Source organism: Rhamphochromis sp. 'chilingali' (genome assembly GCF_963969265.1).
Source record: "Rhamphochromis sp. 'chilingali' genome assembly, chromosome: 9".
NCBI lineage: Eukaryota > Metazoa > Chordata > Actinopteri > Cichliformes > Cichlidae > Rhamphochromis > Rhamphochromis sp. 'chilingali'.
In genome coordinates this window covers 17,480,424-17,506,793 of record NC_137936.1, presented here as the reverse complement: position 1 = coordinate 17,506,793, position 26,370 = coordinate 17,480,424, and the positions used below count along the sequence as shown (strand labels likewise).

At 41.2% G+C, this 26,370-nt stretch overlaps 3 protein-coding genes across 4 annotated transcripts; 2 read left to right on the top strand and 1 right to left on the bottom strand.

Annotated features, from left to right (window-relative positions):
* Window positions 1–97: 97 nt before the first annotated feature.
* Window positions 98–1,669, bottom strand: LOC308402618 (dnaJ homolog subfamily B member 9-like). The gene is made up of 2 exons (XM_080891598.1): window positions 1,165–1,669; window positions 98–535 (listed from the first exon to the last, which is right to left on the bottom strand). The coding sequence occupies exons 1-2, from the start codon at window positions 1,394–1,396 to the stop codon at window positions 240–242; spliced, it is 528 nt and encodes a 175-aa protein (XP_080747724.1). The 5' UTR covers window positions 1,397–1,669; the 3' UTR covers window positions 98–239.
* Window positions 1,670–1,852: 183 nt separating this feature from the next.
* Window positions 1,853–5,355, top strand: zc3h10 (zinc finger CCCH-type containing 10). Of its 2 annotated transcripts, none has more exons than XM_080891596.1 (3): window positions 1,853–2,036; window positions 2,433–3,721; window positions 4,771–5,355. In XM_080891596.1, exons 2-3 carry the CDS (start codon window positions 2,576–2,578, stop codon window positions 5,281–5,283), a joined length of 1,659 nt encoding a protein of 552 aa, XP_080747722.1. In that variant the 5' UTR covers window positions 1,853–2,036; window positions 2,433–2,575; the 3' UTR covers window positions 5,284–5,355. The 2 variants fall into 2 exon arrangements, with proteins under 2 accessions (XP_080747722.1, XP_080747721.1); XM_080891595.1 differs by having other exon boundaries at window positions 1,854–2,018.
* A 2,265-nt stretch (window positions 5,356–7,620) lies between these two features.
* LOC308402898 (uncharacterized protein) lies at window positions 7,621–25,566 on the top strand. Its single transcript, XM_080892034.1, has 52 exons — window positions 7,621–8,280; window positions 9,331–9,372; window positions 10,285–10,419; window positions 10,531–10,604; window positions 10,697–10,769; window positions 10,942–11,031; window positions 11,196–11,251; window positions 11,814–11,934; window positions 12,025–12,201; window positions 12,418–12,500; window positions 12,686–12,734; window positions 12,830–12,919; window positions 13,031–13,126; window positions 13,631–13,702; window positions 13,791–13,877; window positions 13,975–14,124; window positions 14,272–14,373; window positions 14,483–14,659; window positions 14,925–15,010; window positions 15,092–15,140; window positions 15,330–15,419; window positions 15,507–15,602; window positions 15,701–15,772; window positions 15,870–15,956; window positions 16,049–16,195; window positions 16,877–16,983; window positions 17,074–17,254; window positions 17,360–17,533; window positions 17,620–17,702; window positions 17,952–18,000; window positions 18,090–18,179; window positions 18,284–18,379; window positions 18,637–18,708; window positions 18,817–18,903; window positions 19,027–19,173; window positions 19,254–19,390; window positions 19,744–19,852; window positions 19,938–20,032; window positions 20,190–20,325; window positions 21,061–21,237; window positions 21,331–21,413; window positions 21,724–21,772; window positions 21,886–21,975; window positions 22,154–22,249; window positions 22,345–22,416; window positions 22,512–22,598; window positions 22,736–22,882; window positions 22,964–23,112; window positions 24,056–24,187; window positions 24,277–24,379; window positions 24,622–24,671; window positions 24,816–25,566. The coding sequence occupies exons 1-52, from the start codon at window positions 7,918–7,920 to the stop codon at window positions 24,841–24,843; spliced, it is 5,490 nt and encodes a 1,829-aa protein (XP_080748160.1). The 5' UTR covers window positions 7,621–7,917; the 3' UTR covers window positions 24,844–25,566.
* The last annotated feature ends 804 nt before the right edge of the window (window positions 25,567–26,370 follow it).

Sequence of the window (26,370 nt, the reverse complement as noted above, 5' to 3'; positions counted from 1 at the left end):
GCTCAGTCGGTTATCTAGCAGCCAGCCTTACAACCCCACAGCTGCTGAATTTATAAGTGAGACCATAAAAGGGGGAAGAATGTAAACAGGTTCAAAGGGTCTGTTTAGGTGATTTTTTTTACATAATGAATACAAGAAACAGATACTGAGAGAGCATTTTAGACAGAATACTTTATTATTGATAAAAGAAAACATGCTAAAAGGTAACAGTCATTCCAAGCACAGGGAGAAAAAAACTTTTAGAAGTAGTACTCTTCTTCATATTCATCTGGATCTCCAAAATAAAAGCTAAATCTTTCCCCTTCAAAACTGTAGTGATCATAACGACCATCCTCCTCATCCTCTTCCTGGTGAAAGCGCCACTGTCCACCAAAGAGACTGTCATCAAAGTCGTGGAAGAAGTCTGGGAAGCTGAAGTGGAAGCTTGTCTGATACTCATCCTCAGGCTTGAGTAGGTCCTCATTTTTCAGGAAAGCTCCGTGGCCCACATGGTCATACGCCCTCCTTTGCTCCTTGTTTGAGAGGACTCTGTAGGCTAAGGAAACACAGTTAGAGGGGAAAAGGTCAACTTTGGTGATGGAGGGGTGTGGTTGCAAACAAGCAACCACAACGCCTCGGCACCTTGCAGTCACTGACTCAATTATGAACTAGTCTGTGTACCAAAGTCCTCTAGAGTCAAATAGTAAAGCTAAAGCTGCCCAGACACCAACCTGTGTGAAATGTTAGAGAGTAGTGAGCTACATTTAACTAAACTAGCAGCTTAACTTCATTTTGCAAGAGCCAGCTGGCCTCCAGTTATTTACATCTTTTTTTTTTTTGATGGGAATAGCAAGTACATTTTTGCACTTTTGCCAGGAAGAACAGCGGTTTTTTTAATCAGGGGGATTTTTTTTTCTGAAATCACACATTCCTTTAGTTTTTAACATAATTTTTAATTTAATTTTAACTATTTTCAAACCTTTTTTCTGAGTAGTTTCAGTTAACTAAACTCCATTTTGTGGCTTTGTTGTTCCTCAGCTTCTTCCAGAGTGAAGTAATTTTCAGTTTACTACAAAATATTATACTAATGATAATGATGATAATAGTAATAAAACTCCTCACTTATTTACACTGTAAAATGTAAACGTCTCCGTGTGTCGGATGAAGCATCCTTTCATCCTTTACCTTCAGCAATCTCCCTGAAGGTCTTCTCAGCATCTGCGCTCTTGTTCTTATCAGGGTGGTACTTCACGGCCAGTTTTCGGAAAGACTTTTTTATCTCGCTGTCCGTTGCTGTTGGCTCAACATGAAGAGTGTCGTAGTAATTTCTGTTTATCACTTCGGACAGGGCTTCAGATAGACAGAGCAGCAGAAGCATGCAGAGTCGCAGCCAGTAGGAAGCACCTTGCGCTGCCATGTTGAGGAGCGCCCCAGCACAGAGAGCGTGAGGAGGAACTCAAAACAAACGTCGTCATGTGCACAACAGTTTATCTGGAAGTGTGGCAGACCTTGTGGTTTAGCGTCTCATTTTCATATCCACACAACGCCGTAAAGTCTCCAGTCAGCACTGCTTGTAGTAAAAGTACACCAAAAGTATCAGTTGTTGGTGTATTTACGACAATTTCTATGGAGCTTACGACAAAAACTGTGATACACGGGCACGAAAGAAAAAGTGACCTCGTTCACAGACTGTGCAAGACTCCGTGAATCCAACTTTACGTCGTGCACGAAATTATTTCGTGGTTTTAAAAATGAACAAATTGTGAACACGCTAAGGTGGTGTTCCGCATTTCCACCAATAGAGGGCAGAAAATCCCAATCAGCGAAAAAATAAGGAAGACGCCGGCGCTCTTCTTCGTTGGTATTGAAAGCTGCATTAAGAAATGTGGTAAACAGCACCAGGGCCTCGAGGAACCGCTAAAATAAAGCAAGTTTTTTGCTTTTGTTAGCAGCGGTGTCTGTTGACTCAGTTAGAGGAAGTTGTTTCTTCGTGGAAGCTTCTCAGCTGTACTTTGGAACCTTCTCTATCCTTCGATTTGGTAAGACTGCAGTAAATGGTAAATGGCCTGTATTTATATAGCGCTTTACTAGTCCCTAAGTTAGCTAGATGTTCGCTAGCCATTAGCTACCCAGGGTAGACGACGGTTTCGTAGTAACATTTAGGCTAACTTATTCTGGAATATAATATAATACGACAGAGTATGCATTATTTACTGGTTGAAATCCGTTGCATTCAATTTAGTTGATGTTTTGTAGTGTTTTACCAAAGAACCATGTAAACAGAAGCAGGGCTATTTATTGTTTACGATGTGTTGTCACGTGCTAAATTTCTGTCCTTACCTTGTCTAAGGTAATCATATACATGTCCTGTTGTCTTACATGCCGATATTCAAATCTCCCGTTTTAGTTCTATCGCCAGTATCTCATGCTGGGTTCGTGTTTTTGTCTTGCAGGTAATTAAACAGCAGATTGCAATACTTCGAGTGTGAAGAAACAATTAATGACTACTTCTGTGTATGTGAATGTTTGCCAGCTCACATTTGCCAGTCCCAAACACACATGAGTGCTCCTTTCTCCTTGAGCTGGGCCGAGCGCCATGCCTGACCGGGACAGTTCCTACCTGTCAGGTGGTGGTGGGAGTGGTGGTAGTCTGGGTGAAGAAGGGGGACCCGGGTCTGGTTTGGCAGGGAGTGCAGCAGAGGGCAGAGGAGGTTCGGGAAGTAGTGTCGGAGGAAGCGTCTCTGGCTCTGGGGGTATGGGTGGAGGAGGAGCGCTCGGAAATGGCAACAGCTATGGGAACGGTGGAGGCCAAGGTGCGGGACTGGCCTTGGATGGCGTCTGCCGGGACTTCATACGCAATGTTTGCAAGAGAGGAAAGCGCTGTCGCTTCAGACACCCAGACTTTAACGAGGTACCAGACTTGGGAGTGCAGAAGAACGAATTCATCTTTTGTCACGATCATCAAAATAAGGAGTGCATGCGCTCCAACTGTCGCTTTGTCCACGGATCCAAAGAGGATGAGGACTATTACAAGAAGACGGGAGAGTTACCTCTCAGACTAAGAGGGAAAGTTGCTGCACGGCTAGGCCTCTCCCCCATGGATCTCCCCCATAGCCGTGGTGAGGTTCCCATCTGTAGAGACTTCCTGAAAGGAGAGTGCCAGAGGGGCAATAAATGTAAATTTCGCCATGTCAAAAAAGACTGTGAATATGAACCAACCAGGGTTGGAGTGGGTGGCGTTATGGGGCCAGGTGTCAGTGGCATTGTGAATGCTGTAGGAGGCATGGGTGGAGGAGGAGGTGCTTGCGGAGGAATGCAGGGACTTGTGGGAGGTGGCGCAGGGGGTGGAGGTAATATGATGGGGACCGGCTGCCCTGGCTTGGGTGGTTGCAGAGATCCAGGTATCTCAGGTCTTGGAGGAGTAGGAGGAAGTGGAATGAGTGGGTGTCTGTCCATAAGTTCATCTGGACAGCGACGTTATGACAGGAGCACATGCTCAATGTTTGATCCTCTGGTTGAAAGTGGTCTGTTTGATGCTGGTTGCCTGGAGACCTCTATGGACCACACCACTTTACAGTTAAAGAGGCGACGGTTGGAAGGGCTGCGTCTGACAGATGGGAGTGGAGGTGGGCTCTACGAGTTGGGAGTTCAAGCCACCTTGCCGCCTCGTCCTCTGGAGTACAGATTTCTAGAGGAAGAAAATTCCCTGCTAAGGAAGAGAGTGGAAGAATTGAAAAAGCAGGTAGGTATAAGAATCATAATATGACTTCCTGGGAATGGAGTCATGCCACTGATGCAGAATGTAAATGGCTTCAGTCATTTTTTTTTTTTTTTTACTGAGATACATGCAAAACAAGCATTGCCAAATTCCAACTAAACGGAAACTTTATCGAGGTGTTTTATGACACATCCTGGAAAGATTTTTCAACATGACAGGTTCAAAGAAAACGCCGATCCAAACAGCATCTCAGCGGTATATCCAAAAATCCACCAGAATGTTCGTCCCATGTTTGTTAGAAGTGTGATTAGGTGTCTGCTGACAGACTTGTATATTAAAATCCCAGCGATCAACAGTTTACATTAACATTACAATAAATTTTTAAATATAAGGTGAAAGGAGTTGGTGACAAAGGGGGACTTTATTTCATGTAGTTACAATTAAGCAAACTTTGCTGATCTAAACAAAGAGTCATCCAGGAACCTATTTATGTGTTGCTTCTTTGGAGGATGCTAATGACACATTTTTGTGTTGCTGGGCTTTTTTTCAACATTTAGATCCCATCATATCAGATGGGATCGAAATGTTGGAAAAGAACCCAGCAACACACTGTTAAAATGGTCAATGTTATTAGTAAGAACTGAGATCATCTGATGTCCAAAAGCACAGAGTTTAGACTGCTGTAAATGCTCTGCCTATTGAGTAGAATGGTGGACTTGAAGGGGAATGAGCTGAAATTGTTACTGAAGAGTTAATATGAAGTGAAGCTGTGCAGGAGTAAATGGGGAAGAATTTGTTTCCCCTTTAGTCACCTGACAAAAAGGCCCACTGGATGTTTTGGGGGTAAAAGGAAAAGACACTCTGTAACATCATGAGACACGCAAACACTCAGATTCTGCCGTTTTTAGCCTTCTGTCTCTGTAAAACTATGTGATAAGTTAACACGAAGTGTAAGACTACTTGTAAATGATTTCCTTTATATCTTTGCGTATTTCAAATATTTAATGTCTCTGTGTTTCCTGTCATGAACTTTCTGCCTGTTTATACTAAACTCTTTCTTATGTGTTTTTCAGGTTTCCAATCTCATTGCCACAAATGAGGTTCTCCTGGAGCAGAACGCCCAGTTCCGAAGCCAAGCCAAAGTGATGACACTGTCTTCAACTCCCGCACCCACTGAGCAGAATCTGGCGCCCCCCGTAGGTTCAGTGAGTTCCTACAACCATAGCATCGCCCAGACTCACACCACCTTGAGCAGTGCTCCATTACAGGCTCGGCCAGTCACCCAGCAAGACCTTGTAGCTCCCGCTGGTGCCCCTGCAGCCCCCCAAACCAATGCAGCCCCACCCACAGCTCCTCCACCACACCTCAATCCTGAGATAACCCCCCTCTCAGCCGCCCTCGCACAGACCATTGCCCAGGGAATGGCACCCCCTGTTTCTATGGCGCCAGTGGCAGTATCTGTGGCACCTGTGGCAGTGTCCATGACTCAGCCGATTCCCGGGATCACTATGAGTCATGCCACCACCCCAATGGTGTCGTACCCAATTGCAAGTCAAAGCATGAGGATCACAACCCTGCCACACTGAATGATTGCAGGGGCTGCAATACCAATGAGTCGAACTGGAAATGTACTTGAACTTTAATGGGTTTTGAATTTTTACACAGATGGATTTTTTTTCTGTGTATGAGACTCAGAAGACGTTTGAACAAAGAGAGATGTGTGATAGAGACACTTCGTTTTCTCCACCAGGGGTCAGGATAAATGCTTATCCTTCCCTAAATCAGAACTTTGTTCTATGGCAACGTTACAAATGTTGAGGGTTTTGGGGTTTTTTTGTTTTGTTTTCGCAGATTGACTGACACAATCCCTGGCAAAGGTCTTTGTACCAAAGGGATCTTTTCATACACACATACACTAAAAATGACAAGACTTAAAACTCATGCCGTCATCTGTGGTGTGTGAAATGTGAATCGTTTTGGCAAAGCTGCAGCGTTGTCCATCTAAAGACATTGGAAACAGTTTGTTTTTTTGTTTTGATTGTTCTGGTGTAAATTAATTTTGGTACTTTGCACATTTGAAACAAAACCAACAAAAAAAAAGAATTACAACCACTCAACAGTGAATCCTGTGTTTTCTGTCTTTTTACAGTTGCTTTTTTATGTTTACATATGTCATAAATGGATATATTTTCATGTTGAATTGATATGAGTGCTCATGTTTATATCCTGTTGGTCTAGTTGTTTGGGAGGAGTCATGCTGTGTAAACTAGAGCTTAATCTCTGTTTAGTAACTTCATGTGCGTGTGGCTCTTTAAACAGCTAAAGTATCTGGCGTTGACTTCACACTCTGGGGCCTGGTGGGAGCGCTTCAAGTTGTATTTAGTTACTGTCAGTTTAGTATTTATGTAATCACGGCAAAGCAAATATTTCTGAAAACAATTACTTCAAAACCAGATATTGCACCTTCATACTAAACATGGTGCAACCAAAACATATTCTTTAATCAGAGCATTATTTTGGGGAAAGTGGTTCAAATGCAAGCCCGTACTAGCTTTTAAAATACACCCACTTTATTAGGTATGCTTGTTTAATTGTTCATTCATGCAAATGTCTAGTTCAAAGTGGGCATTGAAATTGGCAGAATAAAAAGTTGTAAAGTGGTTGTAAAATAGTCAGATGTCGGAGCAGAATGGCCAGACTGCTTCAAGCTTTAAGGAAGGTAACAGGAAATCAGAAAACCACTTTTAACAACAAAGGTATGCAGAAGAACACCTCTGAAAATAAAATAGTGAACAGCAGCAGATGATATCACTCCAGCCAGCAAAGGTCAGGAAACGGTTTGAAATTTGCATGGGCTCATCAAAATTGTACAACTGAAGTTTGGAAAGTATTTCCTGGTCTCATGAGTCTCGATTTCTGCTGGTTTGTAGGATTGGAACCTGACAAACAACCTGGAAGTATGGATCTATCGTGCCTTCTATCAGTGGTTTGTGTTTGTGGTGGTGTAACAGTGTGGAGGTATATTTTCTCTGGGCCTTTAGGACCAATTGTGCATCACTGGTGCCATATACCCTACCTGAATATTATCTATCATGTCCATGGTGTACCTGTCCTCTCATGTCACAAAGGACAGCAAACTGGTTTCTTAAACATGAACTTGAACAAGTTCACTTTACTCAAATTTCCTCAACAGTCATCACAACTCAATGCATGAGAGCACCTTTGGTAGATGGGGAGCTTCTCATCATGGATGTGTAACCAACAAATCTGATATAATAATATGGACCAAAATCTGAAGGGAATGTTTCCAGCACCTTGCTGAATCTATGCCACCAAGAACTGGGGCAGTTCTCGGTGTGGGGGGTAGGGTATTATCTACTCAATCAAGTGGCCATGCTTTAGAAACCGCATGATAATGAAAAGTGTGGGCACGTGGTGTCTCTTAGAAAGTGCTTCATTTTGTGCCAAGAGGAGGAAAAAAAAGTATCGACTTCAAGCAGTTTTAAATGCAAGTGTTTCCAAATTTGTGTGTTCAAGACAATTCTTAACAACTGAATTATAATCTTACTGCAAATTTATCACAGTTAATCTTTACTTACTATACTACTTATTTTTTATAATCTGATAACGTAATCCTAATTACATGTAATTAGTTACTATCCAACCCTGCTTACTGAAATCATGGCAATAGCCTGTGCGCTATTTGGGGGTTTGGGGAGAGATGATAAAGCAGTAGGAAGTATTTCCAAGCGTGTATTGTTGAGTTAATGGGTGGTCTGTGCTTCATCAGACATATACCCTTTTTTTCGGATAGTTTGATTATAGAAAACTTACGAACTTCTACATAATGCTGCAGTAATAACAGTGACTGGGTAATTTGACGCAGCAAACAGTCAAAAACGCCTTTTTAGTGGGCGTGTTTTTATCCAGCTAACGGGACTGGGTGAGCAGTAGCTTTCGGGGACTTCTCCGAGATCTGTGCTCAATCAATACTACCGATCCAATCCAGCGATCGCGATCACATTTTAATTGTAGTCCGTATAAAATGCAACACTCGCGAACGGCGAATTAGCGGCGGTGCGTTTGTTCAGGCAGTGGCTCGCACGAGTCATGAAACCGCAGATTAAGTGTTAGGGAAGTTCGATCGCCGTTTTAAAGACAGCAAATATCATTCAGCGAACAGCCTTGCGGTATTTTAGTGGTTTTAGAAGATAACCATAATGCAGAGCGACAAGCCGGAGCCGAGCGAATCCAAGGGCGCCGAGTGTCCGAGCACAGGCGACCGCGAGAAGAAAGCCATGAGTAACGTGGAGGCAGAAACTGACAAACCCAAGGGGATAAGTGCAGTGGCGGTACTCTGGACCTTTGGGAAATGCCTGGGTGCCTTGCTGCCCGTCTACCTTGCCGGATACTATCGGGTCAGCACCAGTCTGCTGGTGTTCGGCATGATGATCTACACGGGATGGAAACATGCCCGAGAAGGCAAGGAGACGCGCCTGAAGTCAGCCATACAGCTGCTCGACAACGAGCAAGAGTACACATCCACGAGAGTGTCCAAAATCAAGCGAGACCTTCCTGCATGGGTAAGACATGAATGTACCTGATGGTCTGAGAGCATATTAAACTTTCTGCTGCTGCACTGTCTCCCCCTTAGCCCACTTTGGCCTAGAGTAACCTTACATTACACAAATCAAGCAAAGCCTGGCACTGAACCATGCAATCACAATACCACTACAGAGGCTACTGTAGGGTGTAATGAGTATTTTTGAGTGATTTATCCCCAACCAGTAATTATTATTTGCTGCAATGGAACTATGGCATGCACCACAGCCTAGTATAGCCTTGAAAAACTTTGCTGCACCGTTGCTCTTTAGCTCCTCAAAGGAGTATGCAGTTTTGTAGAACTCTTTGTCCCTCTTCCTTTCATACAAAGACACTTCCTAAATTCATTGCACACGTGTTTAATTTTAAAACGAAACATGTCTAAAAGCACACAAGGGGATTGTTGCTTCAAAAACAGCTCCAAAAACACTCAAACTGTCTAATCAAAACTGAATGGAGAATGTGTGAGGGCACTAGACCTGCAGTCTATAGTACATCTTTGTAGTAATTGTAGACAGAACGCAAATTCAGAAACCCACATGTGCCTCTGTCATCTAGGAGTATCTGGCCACACCCAAGTGAGGTTCTGTGGGTTCCTGTTTCAGGAGTGATTAAAATGATTGCGTGCATAACCAGACAGAATGCATCTCCTCACTGAAAGGTTCAAAACAGATTTCTCAACATTGTCACGTGGCAGTGCTTTGTCTGAGAGAAACCTATGAAATATACATGGGGGGAAACACTTCAAGCACATATATTGCAAGAGTATCTTGACAACTGACTTACAATGCTTAATGTGTAATAGCCACATCATTTTTAAAGTGATCTTTTTATATAACATATCTTCATCCATTTTTTTGTATAGTTTTTGAAAAGCTTTTTCAGTCTGAACCCTCAGGGAGAGAGCACTGTTGTGATAGCAACAAAGTTACCGGTCATCTGTGAATGAATCATTTCCCTTTCCTCTTGTTTGTTTATCAGTTTCTATATAAAATTTAAGCGTGTCCCTGCCCTCTGTTTCTATCCTTCAGGTAAACTTTCCGGATGTTGAGAAGGTTGAATGGCTGAATAAGGTAAAACATCAACAAGTTCCTCTTTTTCTTCATCATTTTATTGTACAACTGTCCATTTCCCCTCAAGCCCAGCAAACACACGCTGTTCAACAGCCCAGCTGTTGTGTTGATTGACACTTAGTGTGTGCTTGCTGATAAGTACTGTTGCTACCTTAGTGGAAAAAAGGCCACACCCCCACCATTGTGGCCACTCTGTCTGTACTGCAGAGGGGAGGCCCGGTGCCAGGCAGCCCACTCAACATTTCCATTTCATTGCAGCCTACCAGACTCACAGGAAAGAGGAGGAGCCACATAGCTCTCCAAACTAAAAAGAAACCCTGCAGCCCCACCCCCATCTCCTTCTAGCTCTTCTAGCCTAGAGAAAGGCCTCTAATACAGACATAAAGAAATAAAAAGCATTCAAGATAGCAGGATCACAAAACGTAAGCATTAGAAAGCAGACAAAGCAGAGGTTTGAGACTGCTTACTGGAGGGGAGGTCAGCAGATTGCTTTACTGCTCAGGCTTCATGCGCCATAAGAGCAGGCAGCTGATGACTCATTCTCCACTTATGCCAGACTCTAACCAACTGTGGGGTTTTTGTTTTTTTGACAAAGTCAGAGGCACGCAAGCAAACTGTGCTCTGTTTTTAGATTCTTTCTCATTGACAATAGACTGAAGACTGCACAGGTTTACATAGCGGTATTAATATTGTGCAGAAAGAACCACATCTAGACCACAGATGTCATACAGCATGTTGTGACCCCAAACAAGAACACTAACAGCTGAGGAGGTTTGGTACACTGCAGCTGTCTCTGTCATTCTTTCTGGTATTTCAAACAGAAGGCGAAAGTTTACTTGAAGCAGTCGTCTCGGTTATGTTTATGAAAGATAAAAACATCGTATTAAAGCATGTGCTTGATATCCTGGCCAGGTCCTGCAGCAGGTGTGGCCCTTTGTCGGCCAGTACCTCGAGAAGCTGCTGGTAGAAACCATCGCTCCTTCTATCCGAGCCTCAAGCAGCCACCTCCAGACCCTCAGCTTTACCAAGGTGGACATGGGAGACAAGGTGATGACACTGAGAGTTTACACAATGCTATGGATTTGCAGCAAAGATCCACACAAGTGATGCATGATGGAGTTATACTGTTCAAACAAATGTCCTTTATGTTTGCTTTAGGCCATGAAGGTTGTAGGGATCAAGGCACACACAGAAAATGACAAGGGACAAGTCTTGCTGGATCTGTATATTAGGTGACTTTTTACTCTTTTGCTTTTTACTCTCTCTTTACTGGAATGTTTCCAGGGTGCTCATATTGGTGACATTTTTGTGCTTATATCTTCAGCTACGTTGGCAACGTGGAGATCAATGTTGAAGTGAAACGGTACTTCTGCAAAGCTGGAGTCAAAGGCATACAGGTTTGTCTTCTTATCCAAGCTTAAAACTACTATGTGGTGACATTATTAGACAACCATTTCATGTAAAGCTTTTAAATGCCAATCTAAAGACCCAGAATTCAGTAAAATACAAAGAAAATCTGCTTTTCTTTATTTAGTGATAATTGGCCTTTCTGTTTCTCTTTTGCTTCAGCTACACGGGATGATGCGAGTGATCCTTGAGCCTCTGATTGGAGATGTGCCCATTGTGGGTGCAGTCTCTATGTTTTTCATCCGTCGGCCTGTAGGTCAATTTATATTTACAATTCACCTCCATTAGTCCTTCTCTTGTTGCACCTTCCAACCCCCATTTCTGTCAATAACACGTGTCCTATAGTCTTGTATGCTATTGGTTTGCTATCAGTCCTTAAAGATTGCTCTACACGGTTCCTTCTTATCTCTTCCCAGAAACTAGACATCAATTGGACTGGACTGACTAATTTGTTGGACATTCCTGGACTGAAGTGAGTCATGCTGAAAAAAATCTTGCTTTACACATTATTAATAACCATAGCCTTTAAAGGGAACCAAGTCTGCTTGTTTCCAACTAAATGTTTCCAACTTCATGTACGCTATTCAAGAAGCTTTGCATGATCATGATTCACAGTTAAAAATAATCCCTACTCATCCTATGCAGTGATTTTGTAAAGCCCCACAGTTTAGCTTTACCTCTCTTCCCTTCTGCAAATTCAAGGCAAATTTCTGCTAATTGAATGCCCTTCATAAACAGACAAGTGGGCGGGGCTTCTCTCTGCTTGCAAGAGATGAACATTTTAGTGACGTGAGCCTGATCAAGATCGTTTGGCTCAGAGGAATCACCTGTACATAGGCTGACTTCATTGTTTGAAACTTCTGTCATATTTAAGATGTGCATGCAACATTAACAGTATATTTATAAGAGAAACTAAAGAAAGTACAATATTTTCCCTTCAAAAATGTCGTTTCAATAATTTACTTTTATTGTACAATGAAAATTAAATGATTTTTAGTGCTGCCACTGAAATATTACTCTGTTCTATGTTTTAGTGTCATGTCAGACAGCATGATTATGGATGCTATTGCCTCCTTCTTGGTGCTGCCCAACCGCCTGGTTGTCCCGCTGGTTCCTGGCCTGCCTGTGGCCCAGCTACGCTCTCCTTTGCCCAGGGTAAGGCCTGAATATTCATCTGCACATTCAGACTACAATTGTACTTCAAGCTTTAAAACACTAGTATATGAACCTCTTCTCCTCTCTCAGGGTGTTGTACGCATCCACCTACTGGAGGCACAGAAACTAGTAGCCAAGGACAACTATGTGAAAGGGGTCATGGCAGGCTTGTCTGACCCCTACGCCATATTAAGGGTGGGACCTCAGACCTTCACCTCCAAACACATTGACAACACAGATGCCCCCAAGTGGGGAGAGATGTATGAGGTGAGGAGAAAGGTTTTTTGTTTTCTTTGTAAACCATCAGCACGTAAATTGGAAAATGTTGTCTTTCACACATCATTTCACTTTGTTCTGTATTTGAGTGTTTCTCCTGATATATCAGTCACTGGCATTGTTCATTTTCATTCACGAGGCTGCAGACAGCTTCCATACAAGCCCCTTTGTCAGTCGTCATGTCCTTATATGTGTTCTGTACATCAGGTTATTGTCCATGAAGTACCTGGTCAAGAGTTGGAGGTTGAGGTATATGACAAAGACCCAGACAAGGATGATTTCTTGGGCAGGTACATATGCATAATTCATGTCCTGGTTGAATCTCATGTTGTCACCTTTCATTTGTCACCTGCATGAACAGTGGGGAAAAGTACTTCAAATGTACAGAGTCTCCTTTCTGTTCTGTTGATCATTGAAATTGCACTACTGTATTTTGTTTTTAATCCTTCTTGTCTTGCACTCCTCCTCCTTATAGGACCAAATTGGATTTGGGCATTGTGAAGAAATCCATAGTTGTCGATGATGTAAGTGAGCAGTTTTCTTTTTTATCTTTGCCACACTGAGGATGATTTTTTTAAATCATAAGACGGTGAAAGTATGTCTGAATGTGTCTTCCCAGTGGTTCACTCTGAAGGACACAGATTCTGGACGGGTTCACTTCAGGCTAGAGTGGTTGAGTTTGCTGCCAAGCACTGATCAACTAGAGCAGGTCTGAGTGTCTAATTTTCACTGATGATCAGCTTTTCGTGTGTCATCGAGGAGACTTGTGTTTGTTGTCAAACAATTACACTAAAAGAAATGTTGTAAAATCATCATCTAGGTCCTGAAGAGGAACGAGAGCATCACCAACAAGAATGCTGATCTCCCTTCTTCAGCCATCTTGGTTATCTATTTGGATAAGGCTGAGGCGCTTCCTGTGAGTCAAATAAGTGTGCTTTCTGTGCCCACATTCGTGCACAGCTCAGAGCTGCTTCCTGTGTGTGGTTAAACTAACTGAGCTGAAACTGCTATTTGTTTCGCATTCCACAAGTTTGTTGCCTTGGCCTCAAACCCAGTTTAGTCTGTTCCACTGTTGATGAATATGGGTAACTCTATCCAAAACTGTTACACACTTTTCAGACTCTTCTAATTTTGTCATATATTTAAGAAGAAAAACAAAAGTTAAAGAAACTTTGGAAGAAAACCCCCGGCTTATTGTTTTTTCTCTTTGCAAACTTAGACTTCCTGATTGTGCCAGGCAGCACGGTGCTTCATTTCAGTTATTTGTGCTGTTGCTATGGTAGCCATGCACATACTTTCATTGTGACCGACCTCATGTTCTTATAATAGTAGATAAATCTATTTGTTGTGCTGCGCTTGGTTACAGAATGTCAGTGTCTTACTCTGCATTCATATCTGTCCGCAACTGTGTACGTTTTAGATGAAGAAGGGAAATAAAGAGCCCAATCCCATGGTGCAGTTATCTGTGAAGGACGTCACTAGAGAGAGCAAGGTACATCTCCTGGGAAAGCCATTTAAAATTCTCTTGATATGTTTTGTTTATTTTTTTGTCATATGCACATTGTCCGTCTTCTCTTTAGACTTGTTACACAACCATTAATCCAGAGTTTGAAGAAGCTTTTACCTTCTTCATCCACGATCCTCGCAACCAGGACATAGACATTCAGGTAGTAGATGATGAGATTATGTACCATTTACTATGCAATAAAACTCATCTTTGATAATCTGACGGGTGATGGTGTTGAACTGTCTTTTCTTCATTAGGTGAAGGATGCTGACCGTGTGCAGACGCTGGGAAACCTGACCATCCCGTTGTCCCGTCTCTTATCAAATTCCAATCTTTCTCTGGACCAATGGTTCCAGTTGGAAAACTCTGGATCAGCCAGTCGCATCTACCTCAATGCGATTCTCAGGGTAAATGGGACTAAGACCTATGATCCTGCACTGTTATAATGTCTAATAAACACACTAACAAAAAAGTGGAGTGTAGGAAGTGATTAATTCCAAATTCAATTAAGAATTTTTGTCTTTCTGCTTCTCCTTTTTCCCATTTCACCAAAGGTCCTGTGGTTAGACGAAGAGCGCATTCCATCTGATGTGTCCTCCAGCTTATCCCAACAGCTCCCACAGCAGACCTCTGCCCATCCTAGCTTCGCTACAGAGGTAATACAGGACAGTCCAGTAATTTTTTTCTTTTTACTTGATAGCTCTTAGGATCTTGCTAGTATTTTTTTTATTTTTTAAAAATTTAAAATGCACATTTTTATTTCAGGGACTGCTGAGAATTCACCTGTTGGCAGGTCAGAATCTTGTTCCGAAAGATAACCTGATGGGAGGCATGGTGAAAGGCAAGAGTGACCCCTATGTCAAGATCAGCATTGGGGGTGAAACATTCACAAGCGAAGTTATCAAAGGCAATCTTAACCCCACCTGGAATGAGATGTATGAGGTAAGAAATTGCTGTAAAATTTTAAAGAATAATCTGCGCTTTTGTGTGTAATTAAGTAAGGAATTTTATTTCAAGACAACTGGTTCACATCAAATAAAAACAAAAAACAAGAAAATAGAGAACCAGAGAACCATTTTAAAATAAAATCTAAATCCAAGTTTAAAAAGACAAGTCTTCAGCTGCTTTTTGGCTGAGTAGTTCATTTAGTTGCAGTGTAATTAGTTAAAAAGGGTCCTTTGAGATGTGTACTTGGTTTGCCCCTCAGGTTATTTTAACCCAGCTTCCAGGCCAGGACCTGCATTTGGAGGTCTTTGATAAAGACATCAACATGAAGGATGACTTCATGGGCAGGTAACTATATCTAAATCAAGCATCACAATGCTTATTACCATCTACATGATCTATTCTAATCTTGTATGTGTTGACATGCAGGCTGAAGATCAGTCTAAAGGATCTCATTGATGCTCAGTACACTGATCAGGTGGGCATGTGCTACAGTGTTAGCCTGTAGGAATGTGATTAGCCACCTACATAGAGTTTTAGTATTTCAGGTACAGACACATATGAAATTTTAGAAAAATGCAAATGATAGATCTGCTTGAACTTTTTCTCTAAAATTACTTAATTAAAGATAGTTCAGACATTAAAATGATTTCTCTTTATTTTTCAGTGGTACACGCTCAGTGATGTGAAGTCTGGTCGTGTACACCTGATATTGGAATGGGTTCCAACAGCCTCAGAGTCAGACAGATTGGACCAGGTCAGTAATATCGAAACAAGCCACGGATTAATGAACACCTTGTGCTGAGCTTGATTTATATTCTGCGGTTGCTTTCTGCATCTTTAGGTTCTTCAGTTCTATTCCCAACAGTCCTACAAGAACAAGGCAGTTCCCTCGGCAGGCCTGCTGTTTGTGTTTGTCGAGCAGGCAGATGGATTGTCAGTAAGTCTTTTAATACTGCTTTGTAGGACAGACTGTAGAACTAGGAGCTGACCTTTGGACTCCAAATAAATATTACTGACTGTTGTCTCTTCCTGCAGGTGAAGAAGAGTGGAAAAGATCCAAAAGTAGGAGCAGAGTTAACTCTTGGAGCAAAGTCTCGAAAAACTACAGTAAGACTTCAAGCCCTCATCCTGATACTTCTGCTTCTCTTTCAGTACTAAGATTGGCAAAGAACTCTATGGATTGACTCTTTTGTCTCGTCTTAAGGTGTGTGATCGTACAACATCACCTCAGTGGAATGAAGCATTCTGCTTCCTGGTTCGTGACCCCAGAGAGGCTATTCTTCTTGTTAAGGTAAGATGACTTCGGTGTATTATAAAACTTATCCTCATGTAAACAGATCTCTCATATAGAAGTTGTTAATACCAAATATTGTGTTTTTCCAGCTCTCCCACAGCTGGACCTTACCCATGGGCTCTGTGGTTATTCCTATTCGAGAGCTGCTCTCTGAACCAGAGCTGGTCCTGGACCAGTGGTTCCATCTGGATGGAGCCTCACCTGAGAGCCAGATTCTTTTGAGAACTGAACTCAAGGTATGTCAGTCTTTGTCTCTCTCAGTTTTTCAGTTCAACTTTTTTTTGTTTGTTTGTTTTGTTTTTTTGTTATCTTCTAAATTAAGCATAGTTGTAGTTTAAGTGAGTCAGAGCATCAAGCTCAGCTTCAGTCCCAACATATCAGTTGATCTCAGTGCCAGTCCACAGTTTCTGAGGGCTCATATAGGGCACACTATATGAGCCGCTTTAGTTGCTGAACCCCTGCAAGCTGCTTTGCAACCCTCCTTTACTCCAGCTCCTAGTATCCTGCTTTATGTGACATATCGGTGTCATAGCTGTTGTCACTGTTGCCTGCTCTGTATTCTTGTTATTATTCTTGCTGTTGCGCCCTCTGCCCATGGCTTTCCATGTTAGCATAGTGCAACCAAAGGAGGTGGCAGAACAAAGCTATGCTTAATTTAAATCACTGCAGATACAAATATCAATCTTCAGTTTTAACTATGTTGGTTTAGACCGAAATATTTAACATATTTCATATGAATAAGTGAATATCATTAACTTTTGTTTTCGCGATAAGTCCCCTTCTCTGACTTTAATTCTCTCTTTTATTTCCTTTTTTGCTCATTTTTTTGTTCTTTTTCTAATTTGTTTTTGCAACGGGTGTAATGACTGTGTAATAAATAACATAGTTAATTTAGAACAATGTCCATTTAACTACAGATGCTGATTCCAAGCAAATGTCCTGTTACCGCTGATAAAACTAAGGTGACTGCGGTGTCAGATCCTTCTGCTGCTAAGCAGAAACAGGAGACAGAAAAAACGCTCAAGTAAGATTATTTATTCAGTAAAGTCTATTTCTGTTTAGCCACCAGATTTCCCTCTTAAACTTGTCTGATTTCTAATCGCTGTGTTTTTAGGTCGAGCTCAATAGACACTCCTCCCGTGGAGACTATTGTCTCTTCAGTGACTTCGCATGAAGATGCCGATGCCAAAAAAAAGGCAGCTGATTCAATTCCAGATGAGACGGAAGAAGAATCACCAAGTCCTGCCATAACACAGCCCCCTCATACTTCCCCAGACATCAGCTTTGCCAGTCAGGTAACATCACAACACACTGATCTACAGAAGCAGATACGAGAAGCAGGGCACGACAAAATCCTGTTTGTTAAAAAGCCGCATGGATGAAAATATCCCTCCCTTTAGGGTCTGCTGAGGATCATCCTGCTGGAGGCCCAGAGTCTTGTTGCCAAAGATAAAGTGATGGGTATGGCAAAAGGCAAGAGTGACCCTTACGCTAAGATCAGTGTCGGTGAAGAAAGTTTTAAGAGCAACGTGATCAAGGAAAACCTCAACCCGGTCTGGAATGAGATGTATGAGGTGTGTATGAGGGGCTGCATAAAATCAGAAGGCCTGTTACCACCTAACATCTGTGACTTTGACTAAACTTGTTTGTGTTCTCTAAGGTGGTTTTGAGGCCTCAGTCAGGACAGGAAATGCAAGTGGAGCTGTATGATAAAGACATGGACAAAGATGACTTCCTGGGCAGGTAGGGGCTAATGTGGAGGTCTACACTTGTTCAGAACTGAGTCAGAGGAGTCAGATCACACTAAGATAACTACCTGAGCATAGCAGTTGGTAAACAAATGTGTATACTGGCAAAAAAACCCAGTGTCAGTCGACCATGATATGATGTTTATCACAGTACACTAGTAAAAAAAACAAAACACTGTTTCTAAATTCAGAATCGCTGAAACAGGAATTGTGCATAATGTGCATAATCTTCTTTGTTGACTAGATTCAAAATCAGCGTGGCAGACATAATCAGCTCCCAGTACTTAGACCAGGTGGGTATTGTAGATATTTTCTTACTAAATGTGTGTACGCCTTGTGCATTTATAAACTGTAATCCAATGTTTGAGCACCTCTGTTTCAGTGGTACACCTTGAATGATGTAAAGTCTGGGCGTGTCCGTCTGATCCTGGAGTGGGTTTCAACAGTGTCCCATAATAACACCCTAGACCAAGTCAGTGCATGTTTCTGTACACAAACAAAATGCTCCTTCTCTGATTCGCTGTGCACATCGGTGCTGAGTCACTAATGTATTTTTTATTTGATTCTCTGCTGCAGGTAATGCATTTGCTGTCTCTGCAGTCTTACCAGAACAAGGCCACTCCCTGTGCAGCACTCCTCTTTGTTTATGTGGACAGAGCGCACTCATTGCCTGTGAGTCCCTTGTAATTTTGCACAGTGAAAATCATTATGATAGACAGTTTGATTATGAGTTCGTTTACGCACATAAAGTGAAAAATTGCCACTTTTAACACTTTATATTTTATAAGATAGTATTGGATGTCATAATTACGGAGAATAATGTCTACTGGGATAAACTCTGATCACACTTAAATTGGAGAAGTTAAGAAAATAGATGAAAGGAATTCAAACTATTCATGTAATCTAATCTTTTTTATTTCTGTGTACAGTTCAAAAAAAGTGGAAAGGAGCCCAAGGCTGGAGCTGAGCTGGTGTTTGGTAACACAGTCTACAAAACTAAGGTATGAAATTAATAATATATGTGACATAATATACTATAACTTCACACCTGATTTTTTTTTAAAAGAGAAATAATTTATTACCATTCTTTATCCATTTTCTGCCTGAAGGTGTGCGATCGCACGAGTGCTCCTCAGTGGAACGAAGGATTCTACTTCAAAGTACACAATCCCAAAGAGGAGATGCTCATCATAAAGGTAAATGTCCTGAATTTGTTACAGTACAATACACAGTACAGTACAATAGCATTTAAAGTCTGCTGCTGCCCTCTTCATTTCAAGTGCTGACTGATATCACAAATGTGTCCTTTCGCTGTGTAGCTCTCCAGTGCGTGGGACCAGCCAATGGGATCTCTGGTAGTTCCTGTGAGACAGCTTCTCTCTGAACCACAGCTGGTCCTGGACCAGTGGATGCCTCTTGATGGAGCATTACCTGAAAGCGAGATCCTCCTGAGGGCTGAGCTCAAGGTATGAAGATATGTACACTCTACATTAATGTTACTGTGACTGACATCAAGGAACCCCAACTGAAAATGTGTCATTAACAGATTCTTAACTCGAGGATGGATGAAGTTCCACGGCCGACTGTGACCACTGTAAAGAAAGAGGACACCAGCACCCACACAGAAAAGGCATCCGCAGCAGCTGGCAAGGAGGAAAAAAGTTCAGAGATGCCAACGCACAAGTGAGTCATTTGCGTGTGAAATCTATAATCTCACGTTGAAGCTAATGCTGCTGTACCCGAGACTGTAGTCTTATTCAAAAACAGTTAAAACCAAAGTTAGAAGTGCTGCTAAGGAAAATAAGCAGTTCATACACCTTTAATTTAAACACAAATAAGCTTAATAAATAGAAGATATTAAATGTGCTCCCTGTTGGTGAGTGAAGGTTTAGGAAACGTGCTCCTTGATGTCATATACCACTTAAATATATAGACATAGTTGCACTAGGACTGCACAGGACGCATCATTCAGATGGTATTATGTCTGACAAGCTTTATTCCAGACTTTCATGTTTTTAGAATAATGTTGCTCTTAGGTCTGTTGCAGTATCAAACCAGACTAAAGAACCTGAAGCAAATCCTGCAACTGCTACAGAGATGGCTCCTCATGTTGAACCAGCACATGACCCATCCCCTGCTGCCGCAGTGAGTCACATCACACAAAAGTCAGTTGTTACTCTGCCCCAGATGTCTGTTTTCGTCTTCATAACATTAATGTAATTTTGCTCAGCTGGTGGACAAGCCAGCCGATGCAGAAGAGCACCGCACACAGCCCCACACAGCAGACAGAGGAGACTTTGAACCACAGAAAAAGCAAACAGAAGGGTGAGCTCCACGTGACAGCAAACACAACTATATTGTTCCTTCAGTTTTTCATATTTTTGTCATGTTTGCCTCAAACAAACAATTTGAAAAAAAAAACATAATGAGAAAAAAAAATCTTCTCCATTTTCTGTGTGTTTGGATATGAATGAATTTCCAGTTTGGGCAATCTTGCTCACGCCACAGTGGCAAGTCTTCCCACTGACACTAAAAAGCCAGAAGTGGTTCCTGAAATCCCCAAACCTGCTCAGGTTCTTCCACCACACACAACCCCGAGCCAGGGCTTTGCTCAAGAGGTGGGTGTAGTTCTGTGTTTGTTATCAGCATGGAAAGGAAAGCAGTATCATGTAATTTGCTTTTGAGTTCATATATACATATTCAGATCATTCTGGAGGTCTAATTCTAATGTTTTGAAATGTAGGGCTCCATTAAGCCTGTGTTTTTTCATTACCTCACATTAGACAATATCCTCCCAGCGATTCCATGTGTCCTCAGATATTCGGTGGGGATAATTAGATAAATGGATGCTGCTGGGATTCAACCTATCATTTGGGTTTCTAAACAGCCCCTCATGTCTCTTTCTGCACAGCAGGATTTTCCTTCTTCCTCCTGTTATTTTACTCTGAGCTCTACTAGAATGGCCCCCTCTGTTGTGTCATACCAGCTTCAAGGAAGAAGAAGGACATCTAGAGGCTTAAAACAAAATGAGCATGTTGCAAACGCAACTTATAATGTAGGATACTCTTAATGATGGATCCTTTGCTAATTTGAACAAGAAAAGCAGGTTTTCATTAAGTAGTTAAACAAATCTCTGATTGATGGTTATCTCTAAAGATTTATCTATGAAAGTGACAAAAGAATGTCAGATTAACAGCTAGTAAGCAAGAAATTCCTGTTTTCCAGTCTTCCGTGGGAAGGACAGAAATGATCTGGATCACACTGAAATGTATACACTGACTTAATAAATCCAATGAACGTCTGCTCTGTTCTGTGGTACTTTCTGTATAACACTTGCAGTCTTCATGCTGTAGGGGCTCCTGAGGATTCACCTGCTGGAGGCCCAGAATCTGGTTGCAAAGGATAACCTGATGGGGGGGATGGTGAAGGGCAAGAGCGATCCCTATGTCAAGATCAACGTAGGCGAGGTTGCATTCAAGAGCCATGTTATCAAGGAGAATCTAAACCCAACATGGAACGAAATGTATGAGGTAAGCTGTTTAAGGTTGTTGTTTATTATCTGAGCTTTGATTTGTCTGAAGTAGTTTTTTTGACAAATGTTTGCTTCTCTTACTTTTAAACAGGTCGTTGTGAAAGGGCACAGCATCCAGGAGATCAAGTTTGAAGCATTTGATAAGGATATAGATTCTGATGACTTTCTAGGAAGGTGTGTTTCCTACTCTAAAGAATCAGTGCTGTGTTTCACTGGTCTAGCTTGATTGCAGCTTCCACTTCGAGCCATGGAAAATGAAAGATAAAACATTTTTGTTTTATTTAAAACAAATTTCCACCTGTATAAAATTAATTGAGAATACCATTTACATTATTGTTATTAATCCAGTATTGACTGCTTTTTTCACAAAGCCTTTCTCTTAAAACTCCTGACATCTGGAAATCAGCCTGAAGTAAACATGGTCATATTATGTGAACTTAAACTCGTGTTGTTGTTAATCATTTGCCTGTATTCGTGTTCACAGATTCAGTATTAAGCTAAATGAGGTCATAAGATCACAGTACACAGATCAGGTTAGTCATGCAAACCTTGAGCCACACCCTGTGTGTTTTTAACTCAGTGTTGCCTGTTTTCCTCGTACAAAGAGTTTGTCATGTTTCTCTAACAAACGTTGTCTCTCTTGCAGTGGTACACTCTGAAGGACGTGAAATCTGGACAGGTTCACTTGATACTGGAGTGGGTTCCTGCAGTGTCAAATGCAGCCAGACTGGAGCAGGTGGGCCCCCCAGACCGTGTTAATAAACTCACTCAGTTCAGCCTCGCTCTGTTCATTTAAACATGGAGTAATATGCCTCCAGCCTCCTAGAATGCTGTTGAGCAACATAGCACCACACAAGGTATATTCACTTTGCAAAATAATCACCTGACCTAACTGGCTGTGCTCCATGCCACAGGTGCTGCAGCTTCAGTCTCTCCAGGCTTTTAAGAACAAAGCTGTCCCTGCTGCAGCTCTGCTCTTTGTCCATATAGACAGAGCACATTCATTATCTGTAAGTCGCCCGCAGTTCATTGATACACTGTGCACAAGTTGACAGAAACAATCCCACGTGCTGTGTAACTTGAATGCCTCTCTTTTGCTTCATAGTTGAAGAAGAGTGGAAAAGAACCAAAAGCCGGAGCTGAGCTTGTTCTGGGTGAAACAGCCTACAAAACCAAAGTGAGGCTCTTTCTCTCATGATGCTCTGCAACTCAGTGTGATAATTGCTTTTTTTACTGCTATATTAATCGTATCATTTCATCACACTTTATCAGCTCTGTGACCGCAGTACCAGTCCTCAGTGGAATGAGTCTTTCTACTTTGTGGTCCATGATCCTAAGCATGATATGCTTGTGGTGAAAGTAAGATATTTATCTACATCTGTTTTTAACTTTTGCCATACTTCTTGCATTCATTTCTGTGTACAGATTTAATTTGCTTACATGTAAGAGTACTAATATTGGGGTGATTTTCATTCTCACGCTCTTTTGCATCGCAGTTGTCGAGTGGCTGGGACCAGCCAATGGGATCTCTGGTGATTCCTGTCAAGAATCTGCTTGCAGAGCCACAGCTGGTTCAGGATCAGTGGTTCCATCTGGATGGAGCATCACCTGAAAGTCAAATCCTGCTTAGGGCTGAACTCAAGGTGATAACATCTGACAGATAAAAGCAAATGAGTTGACTCGTTACTGCGCACTCTTACTGTTATCCTGGATGTGTTTTATAGATACTGGCATCCAAAATGACGGATTTGATTGGTGCAGGGACTTTGCCCTGTGCTGCTTCTGGGTGCAGTTCTGGAAACGGGCAGGTGAAGCTGTCGCTTTCATACGCCTCGCAAGAGAGAAAGCTCATTGTCATCGTTCACGCCTGCAGGTGTGTGAAACAAAACATTTAAATCGCATGAGTGCTGCATATGAATATTATGCATCTGAGGCTGTGTTAAAGGAAGGTGTTTGTAATAGTATAACACAACCTCATCATAACTTCATCATAAACTTACCATGTTTCTGCGTGGGGTCAAAAACAGGTCATAAACGAAATTCATGTTTATTTTCACCAACTTTATACTGACAGAAAGATCATTTTGAATTCATTTTGCACATCTTCTGATGTGGCTGTACGAAAACTGAATTCAGCACATGATGGAAACAACACCTGAGTCCATCAGAAATGCCTGTATGTTGTTGCATTGAAAAACATTCTGCTCTGCATTTCTGTTGGTCTCTAACACTTTAGGAAAAACCCACAAATAGGGAAATTATTAATGATAACTCAAAGAATATTTCATGCTATGTTGACTGCTCCATATATTGAAGAAGAAACTGTATTGCTCTAACATACTAAATGAAAAATAATGTCTCCATCATATGATATGACAACCTTTTCGCACGAACTGTGAGACCGTTAATTTTATAGGCTAATGCTTTATGTTCATTTAACAGATGCTAGATTTTAATAGAGTTATCCAGGGTATGAGTGATCTAATGGTAGCAGATTTTCTGTTAGGTAGAAAATATATTCATAGACATTGTGGGCTTTACCAATAGACGCACAATGAAGCATCTTTAGGAAATGCACCCCCTGTCCAGTGGATACTTGGAGTGAGAGCTGCAACTTATACTTATATCTGAGTTTCTCATGTTTGCTTGTTGTACTTTTGCTTTTGAAGTTGACTGTTCATGAACTCAAAATAACTCCCGGGAAACATCAAAGTGCTCCCACCCCTGCTGGCATGTCTTAAAACATTTTTACAGTTAACTTTTGTTCATCTTTGCTATATTTCATTTTTATATTGTTTATTTTTTTATCCACACAGAGGTCTGTTGTCGCAACATAAAGATGGTGTGGACAGCTATGTCTCCCTCATGCTGCTACCAGATAAAAGCAAGGCCACTAAGAAAAAAACAGGAGTGAAGAAGAGAGACCTCAACCCAGAATTTAATGAAAGGTTGCACTACCTTTTTTCTCCTTTGTAGGTTTTGTTATCCCTAAAGATCTGACCTAGTGTTTTAATAATCTTTTTGTACTTTTTTAAAGGTTTGAGTATGATCTGCCTAAGGACGAGATAAGATTCAGACGCCTCAGTGTATCAGTGAAAAATAACTCCTCTTCATTCAGAAGCCGAGACGTCATTGGACAGGTCAGACTGAAATCATATTTGTAGCTCTTCCTGCATCTGTTACATGGCTTTAAATATACTGCCAAACAGCACACTGAGATTCGGTTGGGTAAAATGTACTCCAATCTCCTCACTGTGCCTTAGCTGGTAGCGTAAATTGCATTGATTCCATAAATGTGTTTTATCTTTTCACTCTGAAATGCTGTGAATACAGGCAGAAACTGTGTTCATGCAGATGCTGACATGACATTCCCATTCTTTAGGTGCAGCTCGAGTTGGCTGAGGTGAACCTCGTGTCTGGTGTCACAGAATGGTGAGCAGAAGAGATCTGGTTTCATCCAGACTGTATTTACATTTATTCAAATGCTCAAGCTTGATGGTCATTATTTCTGACCATTTTTATTGACCATCAGGAACTCTTACTATCATTCAATGACTGTTCCACCTCATCTTCCAGGTTCACTCTCAAGGATGAAGCTGAATAGAAATCGCTGCTTGCTGATGCCGTAGTACAGCGATGAAAACGTCATCATTCAAATCCTGCTGCTGCTAATCACACCGATGCCTTCTCCTCTGTACTTCTGCACACAGTGCCAGCATGGCAGCCTTACCTATATCCACCCAGCTCACTGTGTTATAGCATCTAGTATAGAAGTGCACAGCTCTCGTATTCACATACAACCACATACATACAAGTCACCAAAGATAAGTAGAAAGAAGCAGCTAAGTTTAAAAAAAAAGGTGTAAGTAAGTTATGATTGAAAATTATATGAAGAAATTGAATTTAAAGACTGAACAGTGAAAGTGATGGATGAAGTGGCCTGAAGGTGTCATGTTACATTTTATTGCTTTGTTTGCTCCTTGTTGCTGTGAGAGTGTTTAAAATCTTGTTTGAAGTGCAGCAACATTATAGCTTTTAGTTGATTTTCATGTATCACTCATGAATTTTAATGCCATTTCAGTATTTTAATCTTGTTTTGTTTACCAGCTTAAGGTGGATTTTTTTATATTTCACATTGCCACGCAGCTTTTGAGAGTGCCTTTGGAAATAGTTTTTGTATGGTTATTTTTTTTACAGCTAAGGATGTGTTACACATATTTCCACAGTTATGGTTTAATTTGTGTATATTTGCAAAGGTCATTGATCAGGTGGGAAAATGTTATTGAAAAGATGGCAACAAAAATAAACAGATTTTGCACAGCTCACATTTCTGCAGAACAAAAGACTTTCTGTATAAATTTGTTATCTTTTGTATTTTGCTCTTTTAATTTTTTTATTGCTTTCTTATTGCTTGTTTGAGGCAGCTATCCTACTCATACAGTAGGTTTACTGCAGGTGTACTGTACATGAAAAGCTCTGACTCTTCTAACTGAATCTAAAAAAACTATTTATTTATTTTTTGCTTATTTTATTTCAGAATATAAAGAATGAAAGGATGTGTGTAAAGGTAGAAACAACCACATTCTCAGGTCATATAAAAAGTTGTGACAGTGTCAAAATCATCTACAGCAAATAGAAACAAATAGAATCATGAATTTTATTAATTCTATTTTGTAACCGTTTTATATTGTGTATATTTGTGTTACCATTTCTTGTATGGTTAGAAAATGTGTTACAGTTAGCATTGGGTGATCCAACTTTCCAACTGCAGACTATTTCAAGTAAAATTTAACAGCTTTATGACACCTAAAAGCAAGCAAAATTAGATGCATTACAGACAGTCGTGCTAATATGGAGGAACTACACAAGGAGCAATGAAGACTGGGGTAACAGAGAGAGCCACTCATACAGGATGTTTCCACACTGTGGAATTCAATGCTGGATATGATTTCTCTTCTTCCAATACTAAGAAATCAAGAGGATGTTTTTGCAGCTTTGGATAAACAAAAGAACAAGCTGGTCATTTTAACTCCATCAGAGCTGGTAAAACTCCAAAAGCTGGTGACTGTCCTTGAGCCATGCAGGTACATACAGTGGCTTTGGTCTGAGTGCAGTCAGTTACGCATAGACA